Below are 16,282 nucleotides of genomic sequence, written 5' to 3'. Positions count from 1 at the left end.
TTTTCCCATACTATACTGAAATAAAATGGAAAAAAAAAACAGTTAACATTTTTTTTTCAGTGGCCCTAATCCTCTTCCGCATAATAGAAATGTAGCCCACATTTTAATTTTTTTTTATTTATTTATTTTTTTTGAAAGCCTTCTGTTGTTCCATTTCACATTCATGCGCTAATCAGTTAAGGTCAATCAGATAAAATGTAAATAAAATCTGTTTATCTTTGTAGTTTTAAAAGGCAAAATGTAAAACGGTTCAGCTAAAATCAAAAAGGAAAAACTTCTTCATTTCTAAGAACCAGAAAACACTTTTCCAGCCCTGGAAGGCAGGCAAGCAGATCATCGCTCCCAACAAGTAATGCTTACATCTTTGTGGAAAAGGAAATTCCCGGAGGAAAACATTTTTGCAAAATGAAAACAGAATTTCTCGTTATTGTTGGAGTTGAAGGCTGAGCTTTAGTTTGAGGAATTACACAATCCTTCAAACTGCTGCCAAAAATCAAGATTTCTGCTTTTTTTTTAAAACCCCAGTTTGGGTTTTTTATTACAAAATTAAATTTGTCACCAATATTATTACAAGCAACACATAAAACAGCTAAATAAAATATTTTACACTTTTGAACTCTCTCTCTCACTTTTTTACCCTTTTTTTTAGCCATTACATTTTTGCGAGCTCACATTCAGTCTGAACACAAAGGCAGTGTGGAACAGGCAAGCTGCATTTGTTCATTATTTTTCAATTAGACCACTTGAAGCAAGCACATTCCCTTGAACTTAATGCCACTTATAGCTGAAGTGGAGAAATATTGTAATAAAAAACAACATAGATTTTAACCCTGAGCCTGTTTCTGACAAAATCCCTGAACCTTTACTTTTGATGCAGAGAAAAGGCAACAGAATCCTTCTTTGTTTTATGCTGTTTTCGTTAGGCTTGTTCTGTTTAACCTCCAAAAAGAGGGAGAATCTCAATGAGTCATGGGTCTTCCCGTTTGGTTTTCTCAAAGAATCAAACACATATAGTGTTACAGTCATCAGGGGACTTTGTATACACTGCAAAAAATGTAAATCTAAGTACTTTTTTCTTAAAATAAGTGCATTTTTTATTCAATTGGGGAAATAAGTGAAACACTTATTGAAAAAAATCTGAAAATTTGCTTTTAAAATAAGAAAAAACAACTGCAGTTTCTTATTTCAAATGCATGATATCTAATTATCTTATTTTAAGAGTAAAATTGGCAGATCATCTTATTTTCCTACTCAAATTAAGGGTAAATACACTTATTTTAAGACATTTTTACTCATTAGATATTTTTTCAGTGTAACATTTCAGCTCCAGTTTCTGCCATCATCGACTCTCCCCAAGTTCCAAACAAAACTGCAGCTACCCACTTAAATAGCTGTATGGCACAGATGAAGGACAGCAGATGTTACTTATCCGACCCTCACCTGGTTGGTCCTACATTGAGCACCAGGAACACCAGAACCGCCATGAGGCACACAGCTCTCCTCTTGGGTGCTGTTGCTTTTAATACAGAGTTCTACAAAGAGAATGAGGAAAGAAGACATGGATTACATGTTAATACATAGTTTTTGCGCCCTCTTGTCGATTTTCATTTTCCATCCAACTTCAGTTCTTACCTCGCTCAGGAGGCCTTCTAGCTGCTTCTTCAGGTTGCCGTTCTCACACTTGAGCGCCTCGTTCTCAGACAGAGCTACTTTGAGACGAGCTTCCAGCGAGAGCAGATACTCTTTCTTCTTTTTGCGGGAGAGCGATGCCGACTCCCTGTTCTTTATCATTCGTTGCTGTTTTTGGGAGAACTTGGTCTGGAATGAGAACACAGAGAGAAAACAATTTACAACTTTCCTTTAAATGTATATTGGATGACAGCACACAGTGCCTTTTAACTTTTTACACTTGCAGATTATAACAAATTCCCCCAATTTATTTATGTGAAAGGAACAACAGAAAGTAATGCAGTGGAAAGACAAAAATGTCATCAAGTAGGTTTCATTAGAGGTTTTATTTTTGCCTTTATTCTGAAAAACAGCTTTAAAAAAGCAACAAAAATTGTGATACTACCACCACCATGTTTCATACAGATGATTTGATCGATAAGAATAATATTGTTAGTTTTTCTCCACATGAAGGCTAAAAAAAAGCTAAATTTCCTCAGGATTTTCTACCCCATTTCATTTTTAGGCTTTTAATACACTTAGGCCTAACCTTGAGCTGCTAGCTGGATTGCCGCAGGATCTGAGTTTTCAGTCTCACAACAAATCCCTTTTGAATATGTCTGTCTCGTAACAACCAGCTAGTCAGACAAATGCTATGCCAGCAGTGTATGTTGGGGCGGGACATGTAGGAATGACGACAGTCAGAAGGGTCTTGCCGGAGCATTAGAAACATGGCTACTCTGGAGGACTCAGCTGTTGATACCGCAATTGACTCTGTTTTAAAAATAGCGACAATTTCTCATTTATAAAAGGAGCGAAGAAAAGCGATCTGTTCTTTGTAAACATCTAACAATGGTCTACATTTCAGTAAACTTGTCCCACCTGTCATTCCTGGTGAATGTGCTAAATGTTCCTCCTTTTCACAGACGGCCTGAACCGCAGCAATCCCAGATTGGAAACGTAGAACTCAACTTAGTTCTACACATATTAATCTGGCTACTGCCAGGATAACTGAGGCCTGTGCAAATATTACAAAAAGTAATTTAGGGCAAGAAATATTAATGTGCATTTTCACATTAAAGAGACCCTTTTACTGAAAATGATTATTTTGCTATAAAGTAAGAGCTCCAATACCCATTTCTGACAGACATGAGTGTGTACAAAAAAAAAAAAAAAATGGAATATTGAAAGACATGTAAATTAAGGACTTGACTTTAGATTTTTACAAAGAAATTAATGGATTATAAAGTTAAAGTTAAAAAAGCTAACACTAAAGAGGCTAAACAACCCAACAGTGTTTCACCTTCTTCTATTTCCATGCATTACAGTGAAATAATATTAAACACACATGTTCAAAATGTTTTGTTGTATTATGGACCCCTCTCTAACAAGTGTCACAGACAGGCCTAATGTGCACTCATTTATGTTTTGGCATAGAACATTTTTAACAGACTCTCAGAGGTCAGAAGCTCATAAGCGATGACTGTTAAAATGTGAGGGTAGGATGTGTTTATGTGGTGCGTCGCCCCGTAAGGATTGGATCCACATCCAAGACACATAAACACAGGGAGCTGAAGGCATGCTATAGATCTGGATGAAGTTCAGCCATGGCCAAGCTTAATCCCTGCTTTCATCATCTGTACACACACAGAGTCAATAAATCTTATTTAGAAAGCTAATTTGTTAATGCAAATATTTATTTAAAAGGGGTTAAAAAGCACTATGCATAAAAACAAATAAGTAGTAATCCATGCTTTGTAAATCTTTTCACCTCACCTTTTTTATAAATGAAATCTAGTCGTTTTATGCAAAAGTATACTAGGATGAACTCGTAGGGAAGATAATACCCGTCCATCCAGACCCCTCATTGGAGGAGCTTTCTCTAACACAATCCCCTTCCTTAGAATAAGCCTCCATAAGCTCAGGCCTTATAAACCCACTGGTGATCAAGGTATCTGGATTGCTGTATTTGTTTTCTGTCTCCTGAGAAACCCCCCTGTCTCTTAGCCCAGAAGTGGGAGCCCTGCCACCAACCCCAGCCTGGGAACACTACAAGTAAATGGTTACCAAGGTAACAGGGAGCTTTACATTGACTCAACAGTGAAGGGGAGGAGGATAAATGTACGGAAAGTGGCCTGTTTCAATAAAGCTCCTTGCATTTGGAAATGATTGCAACCTCATTGGAAGAAAAACAGCTAGGCATACAGAAAAAACACATTTGAACCCAAACGTCTTACTTGCTCTAATTCTGCTCATCACTATTACAACCAACAGTCAAAATTTTAACAACATGCGGACCAACAGTAAATTTGAGTGTTTGCCTCTCAATCATTGGGTAATATATTCGGAACAATTTGTTGTATGGATATTTTTGTCCAATAACCTCAAGGATTTTCTTTCTGTATCTATCAATTTTCAATGATAGAGTGACTGCTAAACAGAACTGTCATTATAGGCTTTTATTGGGATTTTTTAATTTTAATTTTTTTGCATAAAAACATGCGATTTTAAGAATATATTTTAGGGGTTCAGGTAAGCTGAAAATGGAAAAAAAAAAAGCCCTTTCTTTTAATTAAGACTGGATTTAAATGGGTCAGTACTTAAACATTTTTGTTTTTATTTATTTTGTAAAACAAACCCCAATAAAAGGTTTGGAGAATCCTCTTCTTTTGAGAAACAGCTCTAAATTTTCATTTCTGAGTTTATGTTTGTATAAAATTCACCATTTTTTTTTTATTCTCACTAAATCTCTAATTGCAATTGTGTGATTATTTTAAACAGTTCTTTTTATAAACAATCTAAACTTCTATGTGAAATGTCCATTACTTTGTCTTAAGGACAGTTATTTAATACAATTATGCCAACATCTGACAAAAGTGTAAATATATAAATATAAAGTTTCAAACTCTGAGATTAATATAAAGTTTCCTTTAACAATCCTGGCCTGCTTAAGAAATTCCCAGGCTATCTCCATTCTAATTTTCCCCTCTGGTCTCGAACACCCAAACGGCTCGATTCCACACAGTGTAATGGTTAGTTGCGTAGCAGCCTATTACATTACACTGACCCAATCCCCTGATGGCTGTTTACAGCTGTCGCAAAGGGCCTCGGACTGCGCAACACCTGTCTGAAGCATGTAATCATTAGCAGCCGTTTAAACTCTCAGACATACAGAGGCCAAAATATAGTACTTGTGGAAAAAGAACAACCTCCCCCCCCAAAAAAAAACAGGAGCAATGACACCCATAGGCATCCATAGGATGACAGCCTGCTGCAGCAACTGTTTTATGCATGTCATCTTTAAGAGACATTTTACAAGTGTAGCAGCCAGCCAAGTTGAAGCAAGTTAGCGCAGCTGTGGCGGACACTGAAAGCATGCACTCTCACACGACACCAATTAGCTCAACAGGCTCTCCGACTGAACATTTAGTGACATCACTGCGTCTGCTCAAAAGGCCACCAACTGAGACACAAACTGTATTTCTGTGTGCTTTCAGAGCTTTCCCTTTGGCATGAACCAATTCCCTCCGATGTTTTCCCTTCTCAGTGCTCAGACCCGCCCCCTTTATCACCCCATTGTAAATGTTACTGACCGTATCTTAACAATGGCGGGGAGGGGGGTCTATTTGCTTTGGCCTCGGGGTTTTGAAATTCCTTCACATCACTCTCTAGATTTGGCAGGGAAAGTGTGTCTCCACACTCGATTATACCCACAATAACCGGAGAAATTCCAGCATTGTTAGGCTCATGATGAATTACAAAAGGCTAATAAAACAAAACACTGTGCTATTAGGTCATAACTGAAGGTATTCCCTTTCCCATACATCAGGCCAGGACATCAGCTCTATACAGTGATAATAAGGGGCAATGAGAGCGTTTTACTCTGCTTTGTTTGCCATTTCTACCCACTTTAAGAACATCGGATAAGTTACCATGGCATTAGAAAGTTAGGTGTGGACAATGAACACAAATATCCAAGAAGAGACAGGAGAAAGAAACCAACCAAGAAATGTTTAAAAAAGAAACTGAAACGTTGACAAAACAAATGTGAGAGAAATGACTACAAGCAAGCATCATAAATTACAGCTGAAGACTGGGGAGTTTATTATTTGACAGTTTTATTGTCTGGAACAGTCCCTGCAGCTGATGAGGCATTGTGAGATCAGTGAATAATAAAAGGAAAATCTTAGCTGCATTACAACTTTAAATAAACTAAACACAAAGTGTTAACTAAATCTTTTTTATAGATGTATTGTTACTGCCTTTGTTTGCTTTGACATGACAGTCAATCCACCCATCCTATAAACAAACTAAGCTGAGACAAATATAATGATCATTAGTGGATTATTTTCAGTCCCATTTAAGTCTAATGACATTGTCACAGATTCTATAAGATATACAGCTTATTTTGCACTTATTAACAACCATATAAAATGTGTAAAAAGCCTTTAATAAGTTCATGTCTTACTGCTGAAGCTTGAGCTGACAAGGAAAACATTTTTCTGCCTTATACTGATTCCAGGTTTCCTCTGGAGTCTGACTTGACGTTTAAGACCCGAACAAAATCTGTTTCTAATAGTTATTGATTATAACACAAGAGAGGAAAAGAGTCTGTGTTGGACACTGCAAAGTCATCCACCTTCCAAGCATTTTTCTGATTTACTTTGACTTCAAAAAAGAGCATAAAGTACAAGTTTCGGTGAGCACGTTTCTGACTAAAACTGGAAGTTTAAAGTTTTAATCCTTTTAATCAATACTGAAAAAAAAAACTTTATTATATGAGCTGATCATCTGTGGAAAGAATCGATAGGATGAAACTGACCAATGGACTGTAATTCGGCTTTTTAGTTTTAAAGATTGAAGCCATTACAAGTACAGTTCTACACTTAAAAATGTTTTACACACTTATTGTGCACACAGATGCAACATTCAAGGTAAAACTGATTGTTAAAAAAGAAAAAACATTGATTTCCTACTAGAATTAAATGTAGGAACATATTTATGGTCCATTATGCTTTGGCAAACAATAACAGTTTATCTTCAGCTCCTCAATACTTCAACCAAAATTTAATTGCATTAACTTGGAGCTTAAAATCTGTTTAACGTTGTTCTGGATTTTTGTCACACTGCAAAAATTTTTAATTTAAATAAGTAATTTCTCTTAAAATAAGTGCATTTTCTTTAATTGAGGAGGTAAGTGAGTCACTTTGCCAATAGAACAAGGCAATTTACATTTAAAATTAAAGTAAAAATACCTATTCCATTGACAAGTCATCTTATTCACCTACTCAAATTAAGGTGAGATACACTTAGTTTTTACTTATTTCTAGATCGTTTTTTTTTATAAAATAAAAATATTGTATTAAAACACTTTTTCAGAGTTGAAATTTAGAGTTCCTGGTGCTGATTGGATAAAGTTTTCAAATTGGTGCTAAAGTTTTTGTTTTACAAATGCACAAATTGATTTGTACATTTACAAGCCCTTGTTTTACCATTTTTATTTGCTGCTTCATTTTTTTTAAGGAGGTGGAGCTGTTTTCTATCAAGGTCTTAAAATAATAAAATGGTCCTGGTCTGTATTCATTAGTGTCTCCGCTGACAGGCCCTGGTCCATGAAATGTAATAAATCTTGTCTAGCCATTTGGAAAAACACAATCATTAACATAAAGAAACTGTTTGACTGCATATCCATCAGCATTCTATTTTCCCATTATAACCAGAACTTAAAAGTTAATGGTTCTTGAAATTAAAGTAAATACAAGAAAAGGATCCCAACTGATGAGTTTGTGTTGGACTTGATCCATCCAGTGTGAGCTTGACAATCAAAATGTCGTACATTACATAGGGAGTAACTGAGCATTTTTGGAAGCTTTAATTCTGTGCAGCTGCAAGAAAGGGCATACGAGCATGACCCTGCATGCCCATACATAAACAACAGCTGAAGGCATCATATATTTAATGAAAAAACTCACTGGCAGACTGATGGTGAGGAAACAGCTTTAAAAGTCAACCTTGCTTGTATAATAGCTCCTATGACCGAGAGAAAAAAACATGAGAAAGAGAGACATGCTGATCCACTGAGGACAAAACAATCGGTGATATTAAATGAAGCCATGTGTGCATCTTAAATGCACAAACTGAGATGCAATGTCTTCCCATTTCATTTGGCCGTTTGCGTCTTTTAATCAGGTTTATCTTTTACTAAAACCTTCTTACATCCTCAAACTTGGCTGCATTTTTTAAACTTGGCTGCATTTTTGACAGCAGTGAAAGACGCTTACCTAAGAAAATGTCAAAAAACAAAGACAGATGTAACCTTTTTGGAGTTTGTTATAAGGACTAATGTGATGGGAATGTGAGACTTGTATTGTTCACCTAAGCTTAAAGGGGAACACAGTTTTTTTTTTACATGTGGCCCTTGATTTTACATTATTACATCATGTTCTACTCACACATATTAGTTTTGTGTCATTTGGAGCCGTTCTGAAGATATTCCATTAGGTTATATCCAAGTAACGTCTTCCTATGGGCAACTTCTTGAAGGCACAAACTAATTCGTAATTTATTCTTTATTGTACGCCAGCATTCATAACATGTAGGCGAATCACTGTCCCCCAGACATCTGCGGTAATATTTTTTATATTTCTATTTTTAAAAACAAAGTGGCGCGTGTATGACGTCCAAACTCCAGGAAATAAAAGACTGTCCCTCTGGAACACCTTGATTAAGTTGTAAGTTTGTGTGTTTTCTACTCCCTCGTGTAGTGTGGTGGTGTAAGCTTACAGTTTGTGCTGAACGCGCGGACTCTCAAGCATAATGAGCCCTTTAGACCAAGTCTTAGGGAGATGCTTGTTATCAAACCATGTGGACGAATTATTTGTCCCCAGCAGTTCTAATCATGTTTGATCTCACGCTGAAGAGATCTTAAACTAATAGTGTGTGTTTTTTGTTCCTTTTCTGCCAACAACTCAAAAATGTGTGACTTACATCTTCGTCTGAGGAAGGGGTCCGAAGCGTGACAGAAACCATCGGGGGAGCAGCTACCGGAACAGGCTTGTCCTGGTTGAGTGTTGGCACAGCAACCACACTAGCAGGGACGGCCTGTGGGGCCTGGATCTGGAGTAGCTGGCTGGGCTGAGACAGCACTATAGAATGACCTGAGGGGGAAAGACACAGAGGGTGGACATCTTTTAATCCCACATTCACTTTACCACAACAGTGTGATCACAAGCATGGGGGAGAATTTCCTGGAATTTGGTTAATGGTAAATGCACCACAAATATTTGCGCTGTTTAACCAGGTGGGTGAGGAAGCTTGGTCTTCATGCAAAGCTCAACTTTTTATACCTTTAATGTTAGGTAGCTCATTTTGTTTTACATTTTAAGGATTAAAACATGCCGTATTCTTCTAAGTGCTTGCAGCCAAAGCTTGGCTCTATCCTATAGATAATGTCGGTAGGTGGGTTGCTGTTCTGCATCAGGAACAGAGTAAAAAGACCACATCTTATTACTGAACATCAGTGAACTGAACTTGAAAAAGGGTCAACATTTCTCAAATATTTTCTGCAAAGTTGGTGGTTTGAGACCGATATTTGAGCAAGTTACTAAATGAAGTACACCATTCTGACCAGTAATTACAAACATTAATATTCCTGTACTAAACAAACAGACCAATAATCCTGTTTAATTATGTGCCCAGAGATAAACAGCAATTTCAAACCTGCTCACTACAATTACTAAAAGTAACTCTCCATGATTCTGATAATAAAAATTTAAAAACGGTGTCTGGCCATAAGGCACAGGAAAAGAGGCATAAATTCCTGTTTATTTAATATGCTAACTGCTAAACACGATGGCTTCTTTATCTAATGGCTAAAGGCGTAGTGGACGACCGTCCGAGTTTCAGGTCTGAGTTCCAGGGTAATCATCTTATCGACTGGTCGTCCTTTATGCCAATGTTTGTGACATGCCCACCTAATGCTATTGTTCCCTGGTAGTTTTCCCCTTGCTCCTCATGCACCCGTCTAGTGTTTATGCATCCAGGGAGCTTCAGTTTTCAGCTGTTTAGTCATTCATATACTTTGAAAGTCACAAGAAGCAAACCATCTTACAAGTTGAAGAGAATAGTAACTTGGGTGTTTCTTTTCTCCATTTTCGTTATGATTGTCTACACCGAATTAAAATAGCCTGTACTTATGTAGCACCTTTTCAAGTGAGGGACTCTTGTGTCAATTATTTGAAAATGCCTTTATCAATACTCCAATCTTTTTTTTTCTTCATTTTTTTTAGATTTGATAGAGATTGAGCAATGAAAAGCAACAAGAAAAAATTAAAGATCCAGTTAACATGGTGTATTAAGATAAAATGACAAATAAAAACTACAATTTCAGGCTGTCTGGGGAATGTACACGCTAGAAGCTCTGGTTGTGTATTGAGGTCAATCATACCACCCAAGTCCCTCTAAATCCCATCAGCCTGGGGATCCCCCAGCATTTAACTGGGCTCCGTGTGTTTAAAGTACAGGTGGTGAAGATGTTTGGCATACTGACCTTTGCTTTTCAACATCCACATTCCACACTGAGAGATTCCTGAGTTATGTACTTGAACTCAAACAAACATGTGCCCACAATTTAAGGCCCAAGAAGGAATAAAGAACCAAAACCAATAGTGTCTGATCAAGTAAGCTTGTGAGATCAGCTTTAACTCAAAAAGAACCAACATTCTTCATCTCTAATGCCGTAAGTGTTAATCAACTGAAAGCATTTGTTAGAACTGCTAACAAATCTGTGTTCTGGCAGCTCTTTGTTTTCCGTCCAGATTCACCATCTGTAGGAAGAATTTACAAGGGTGGGATGAAAAGAAAGAGCAACCAGCACTTCTGTTTGCTCGTTCTTTCAGAATAAATGACTGCATATATCAGAACCTGCAGAACACATCTCATTTTTGAATGAAGTTTCTTTATCTAGCTGTAAACACTGAGCAGACCTTCAAACGAACAAATTCAAATATTTAACACAATGAATATCCAGCTGGAGACTTTCTCTTCCAATCAAAAAAACATAATTTACCCTAACCCATTGTCCATATTGGCCAATACCTGACCATAACTGACCTTAAACAGCAATGTGACTAAGGCTCTGTGCAGTGACATAAGTATTTACACCAGCCTTCATGGTTTCTAATCTATGACCCCAAAAGAAATAGCTAGAGCGGGTTTCTTAATGAGGAATAACTGAGATCAAAGTGCCATCTACTGGCTCTGTAAAAAACTACAATTTGCTTCCTCTCATCAAAACCACATTAACTGGCAAAGGCATATAAAAAATAAACTACTGACCGATCTTCTCCTTTAAGGATTTTTCTTTATTAATATTGCAAACTCTGAACTCCTTCAATACGGTGAGAAAAAACATTTCTGATGACAATCTTGAGAATTTCCTCGATGGAATAACAAGAGTGTGCAAAGCAGTAATCAAATCAAAGGGGGGCTATTTAGGAATCTAAAAAAGAAAAGATGTTTTGAGTTTATCATCTTTTTTTGATAAATAATTCTATATACTCCTGCATTCACAATGTTAAAAGTATTAGAAATACAAAAGCGCCTTTAAACAGGGTTGTTATGACTTTGTGAACAAATAGTTGTGTTTCGTTCTTTGAAATATAATAACTGATATTTACTTGGTAAAGGGTGTAATTTAAAAGCTGTGTGAGAACTGACCTGTAGAGGGTGCCGGTTGGATGCTCACTGGAGCCGGTTTGACAACAGGCAGCATGGCGGTTTGCAGGGGCTGGATGATGATCGTCTTGGCCTGCAAGGGAGCCGCTGCAGGAGCCAAGGGCATAGCTGCAATAAGTGGTTTGGGCTGGATGGAAAATTTTGGACCCATCTGGATTGGCCTCTTAGCAGGCTGAGCAGGTTTGGCTGAAGCGTTGGTATATTTGAATTTCAAGGTTTGGGAGAGATGAGATATGAAACAAAAAAAAAAAAAGACAGGATTTAGCTCAGACCACGAAATTAGCATTGACAGTTCAAACATCAGTTCTAACAGTCAGCAGAGAAAACTATCCAGGTTTTTTCAAAACTATCTATTTTTGTATTACTGGATCTCATTGCTGTGTTTGACTCCGTCTGACATAAAATATTGCCCTGATAAACTGATATATTTTGTAAGACTGTAAATGACAGAGAGAGAAATCTTTGTGCTGTTTGGTAAATATAAATCTGACCAAGAATATCCACACCTAGGGCTGCAACTATGATTTTTTTGTCAATTAATGGATTAATAATTGGATAGAAAAAGGTTCCCTGAATACTTTTTACTAAATTAAACCAGGCAAAATTCAAACTTTTCCCCTTCAGGGCTTCTGGATAGAACTCAGACAAAAAAGTTTTTTTTACTTAAATGTAAAATGTTGATAGATTTTGTTACAATTTTGATATAATTACTGCTCTAATTGGGTTGCTCTTTCAGCTAAAGAAATGTTTTACAGTCTTTATTCTCCATTTAATGATGTATCGATTACTAAATTAGTTGACGATTATTTCTATAATCGTTAATCACGATTGATCCAATTAATTGTTTCAGCCCTATCCACACCCCTCTTATATTCTAAATATATTACAAATTCTCTTATAATATGCTAATAGAATAACTTTTGTTTAATTTCCATCTAAGCAGAGTTTGTTATAGTGCATACTAAATTATAAGCGGTCAGGGACCGCTGATGTGCTTATTAAAATAAATTAAAAGATTTAAAGAAACAATTAGAGACAGAAATAAAATTCAAAAAGGTAGATAAAAACCAGCAGATTTATAATGTCTCATGAAGAAACTGTCTGTTACTGCAATGTATTTCATAATTGGGTAACTGCAATGATAAAAGCTTAATTTCCCATGAGCTTTCACCAGGTCAGTGGCACCTCCAGCAACAGCTGGTCATCTAATCAGAGTAACTGAGAAGGGGAGTGCAGGTACAGCAGCTTAGAGCGCTTGGGAGAGGAAAGACGATTTAAAGAATCATAAACAAGCGTCTCAATGTCAATTCCTGATTGGGTAGGCAATCCGCACACAGAGAACAAGAGTAGTAGTGTGGCATATCTTCCATGTTCCAGTTAGAAGCCGTGAGGCAGCATTTTGCACCAACTGGAGATAAAGATTGATTTACTAAAAAGTTGTAAAAAATGTAACAATGACTGTTTTAAGTCAATAAGATGCTCTTTATATTGGCCAGTGTCCTCAAGTAAAAAAAAGATTTGGATTTCACATTTGAACCAATCTGCCAATCCAGGCTAATAAAGAAGCTGTCCATTTTATAGCCAAGGTTTTTCACAATAGGAGATATGGCCTTAAAAGAAAATTATATCAGATTTTCTTCTACTTAATCTGATTATTCTTTATTTGTCTACCATAAGTTTTACATGAAAAATTAGAAACTAACTAAAATACTTTCTTTTACTTCAACCATCCCCTCTGGGAGGTGAGCTTAATCAACTAAATCCAGTGTGAAACTTGCTTGTTTCAATACTAACAACAGAAGCATAACAAAAAAAAAAAAGAAAATCGAGATTTTCCAAAAATTTTATCTTAAAGATAAATTTAATTCATGTATAAAATCCATGAATCAACTATCCCTGCACCATTAAAAGTGATACTCAAAGTAATCCCCTCATTCTTATTCTTATGGACATTTAAAAGGTTAAAAGCTATTTAACCTGCTAATAATTCAACACCTTCATTGAAACCTTGGACAGAATTGTTGTTGTCATGTTGTAGAAGCACATACACTTTAGTATCATCTGCATAACAATAAAAGTGACTGTTTTAATAACTTTTAAACAAGTTAAATTCAACACAGGTAACAGAAAAGTGCATTGAAGGAAACAGAATAGTGATTTAACACGACTAAAATTAGTTTGAAGGTTACCAAGACATTCAGCACAGGCTCAATGAAGGCCGTTCTATGTTTGACTGTAAATAAGATTATATTCTTAAGGTTATTAGAGCTTAAATAAGTATCACCAAGTTTTCATGCTCCGTGTCGTCCTTCAATTATTATCTAAATAGCAAACTCTACTCACAACATCTCAAGGGTATTATGTTATTGTTTGCCCAGCGGTTTTGAAACAGTGATGTGTGAAAAATCCAGCCCCTTTAAATGATATCAAATATCAGTGGCTGGCATAATGATGAAACAATATAATGGAAGAAATTTAGATTTTAGAGTTCAAAAGGCCCAGAGATTAACATGTGACTGCTGTCAGAGCAGCAGTGCAGCTTTTAAAATGACAAGTTATCACCATTATGATGCTTTCTGAAGATGAAAACAGTAAAAAACAGAGGTAAAATTTGAGCCCTGCAGGATCCCACCAACAAACAGGGGAGGAACTAAATCTAAAGTTCTATCAGCCATGCATGATCTGAGCCACTCTTATGCATTACCCTGTATGGCTTCACAATGCTGTCAGTGGGATATCAGAACGTCACGATCTGCTATGTTGAAGGCTGATGGTAAATCTACAACTAGGACTGCATGGTTCTTTAAATCTGTAACTAGGAGGATGTCATTAGTGCCTCACCTCGTGTTCCCTGAGTGCTCCTCTTTGCAACCTTCTTGGGTGGCGGAGACGCTTCAGAAAAGCCACTGGACTCAGACGAAACTGAAATTGGGGAAAGTTGCGACTGTGGGGATAGTGCCTCATCCTGGATGGAGAAGTAGATGCAACATAAGATCTCTGTGTCATGCAAACACATATCATTTTAAAGCACTGTCACTAAATAGATGTATTAAAACAAACCAAGAGCAGCGCTGGAATCAATACTTTCACCTTCATGTTCCCTCAAGCTTATTTGCTGTTAAAATATGAGGGCTTTTCAAAAGCCTACAGCTCAAAAGTGTGTCCTTGAACTCTCGGGGTAATTAGCAGACAAATGTCTGCAGACTGTGTTGGACAAAAAAAAAAAAAAAAGAATGATGTAACCCTTGCCCTTATTTTGACACACACTGTTAACATCTGCCCGCTAAATTATGCTAATGTATCTGAAGTTGTCGACACCTTCTTTAATAAGAGGCTGGCGCACAATTTACATAGATAGTTAATCATCAATCTGACAAGGTGTTTGCAGATTGTGTTACTAAGTTTCTAAACTGAGCAGATTTTACACAAATTTTAAATAACAGCTGCCAACATTTGATCCCCTTCTGGCAAAAAGTTTCCTTTGTTCTGACTGCATTCAAAGGGTACATACGGACATGCTCACAAGCAAAGCCACTGGAAAACAATTTGCATTGGAAATACGGATTCAAATTCAGAAAACAGGGAAGGGGGAAGCTTCTTACATGTAAGGAGGAGGGAGACAGGGCTTCAATGGATGCAGGAGAGGGGACGGAGCTCAGAGTGTGGGCAGGCGACAGAGAGTCCACGCTCACCTCACCATCTGGATGCACAAGGACACAAACCGTTTAGTCATTAACATGGAGAATCATGCAGCCCCTTCATAAATCTCACTCAAAACCATAAAGCCTCTCAGAAAAATTACATGCAAATGAAATATATATTTCTGGAAATGATTGCAATGCGGATGCTGGTGAAAATAAAGCTACACTTTTTCCTCATTCCCTCCTATCTTCCTTTTGTCACAATTTATACTTAACAGGCTTTACCAACATGGTTATAGAATCTAAGGCACAGGCAGAGTCAGAGGTTGGAAACTTTGTTCAATCACTGGTTGCACAATATGAGTGAGCAGGACTGCAAACAGATTTCTCCTGCCATTTATTCGTTCACAAACACATCTAAAACAATCTTGTACCATTACAGCTAAAACAGTTTGAGTCTGACCCATCATGCGTTGGCCAATCATGCTGCACTATTATGGTTCAAGGCGGGACATATAGCTGTGGTGAAAGCAAGAGCTCCTGAGCCCATAGCTGAACCAAAATAAACATGGCTGGGCAAGAGGACGTACGCGCAGCGGCTGCATTTACATCGGTTTTGTCAAAATCCATGATTTTATCTTTTAAAGAGGATCAGTGAGAGCATAAGAGCATAAGTTGTGGTTTCTCATGGTGTCTGCTGCTATTTCCTTTGTTACCATGATTGACTAAAGCCAAACACTAGTAGGTGGGCACTAGGGGTCGCTTCGCCAAATCAGCCCAAAAGATGCTGCTAAATGTTCCTCTTGTCCGATTTAATGAAAGCAGTCCCAGATTAAAACTGTTTAGAACTAAACCTGAATGCTACACATTATTAATCTGGCTTGCTTGGTTAAAATTATTAATCTCCATGTGGAAGTCATTATATGGGGATCAGTAGAGTTTTTTTCTAACTACAGAGTGAGTGATCAAACTCCAAGCCTATGATCTCTGGGGTTCTGCTGAACCTAGGATTCAGAAAGAGGTGTGTGGTTTTAATTCTGGTCAGGAAACACAGTGGAACAGCTCTCAGCAGGGTCCTGGATTCATGAACCTTTTTCCAACCAGTCTAAATGTGCTTTATGGACTTGGAAGAGGTATTCACCCGTGTCCCTCTTGGGATCCTGAGGAGGGTACTATGAGAATCTGGAATACCAGGCCTTTTCATATGGACTTTTGGGTCCCTCCATGACCGGTGTCAG

The 16,282-nt window shown here is 37.2% G+C and overlaps 1 protein-coding gene across 2 annotated transcripts in view; it reads right to left on the bottom strand.

The window, feature by feature from the left end:
- The window catches only part of atf6 (activating transcription factor 6), a 38,987-nt gene that overhangs the window by 19,092 nt on the left and 3,613 nt on the right, over positions 1-16,282 (bottom strand). For both annotated transcript variants that reach the window (XM_015396326.1, XM_015396328.1), the window contains exons 4-9: positions 15,006-15,103; positions 14,245-14,368; positions 11,386-11,589; positions 8,656-8,825; positions 1,633-1,818; positions 1,441-1,532 (exon numbers count right to left, since the gene is read on the bottom strand). In XM_015396326.1, coding sequence (XP_015251812.1) covers positions 1,441-1,532; positions 1,633-1,818; positions 8,656-8,825; positions 11,386-11,589; positions 14,245-14,368; positions 15,006-15,103 — 874 coding nt within the window. The remainder of the gene's footprint in view (positions 1-1,440; positions 1,533-1,632; positions 1,819-8,655; positions 8,826-11,385; positions 11,590-14,244; positions 14,369-15,005; positions 15,104-16,282) is intronic.

Source organism: Cyprinodon variegatus, unplaced genomic scaffold, assembly GCF_000732505.1.
Source record: "Cyprinodon variegatus isolate N-32 unplaced genomic scaffold, C_variegatus-1.0 Scaffold790, whole genome shotgun sequence".
NCBI lineage: Eukaryota > Metazoa > Chordata > Actinopteri > Cyprinodontiformes > Cyprinodontidae > Cyprinodon > Cyprinodon variegatus.
This window is presented reverse-complemented; position numbering and strand designations above follow the sequence as displayed.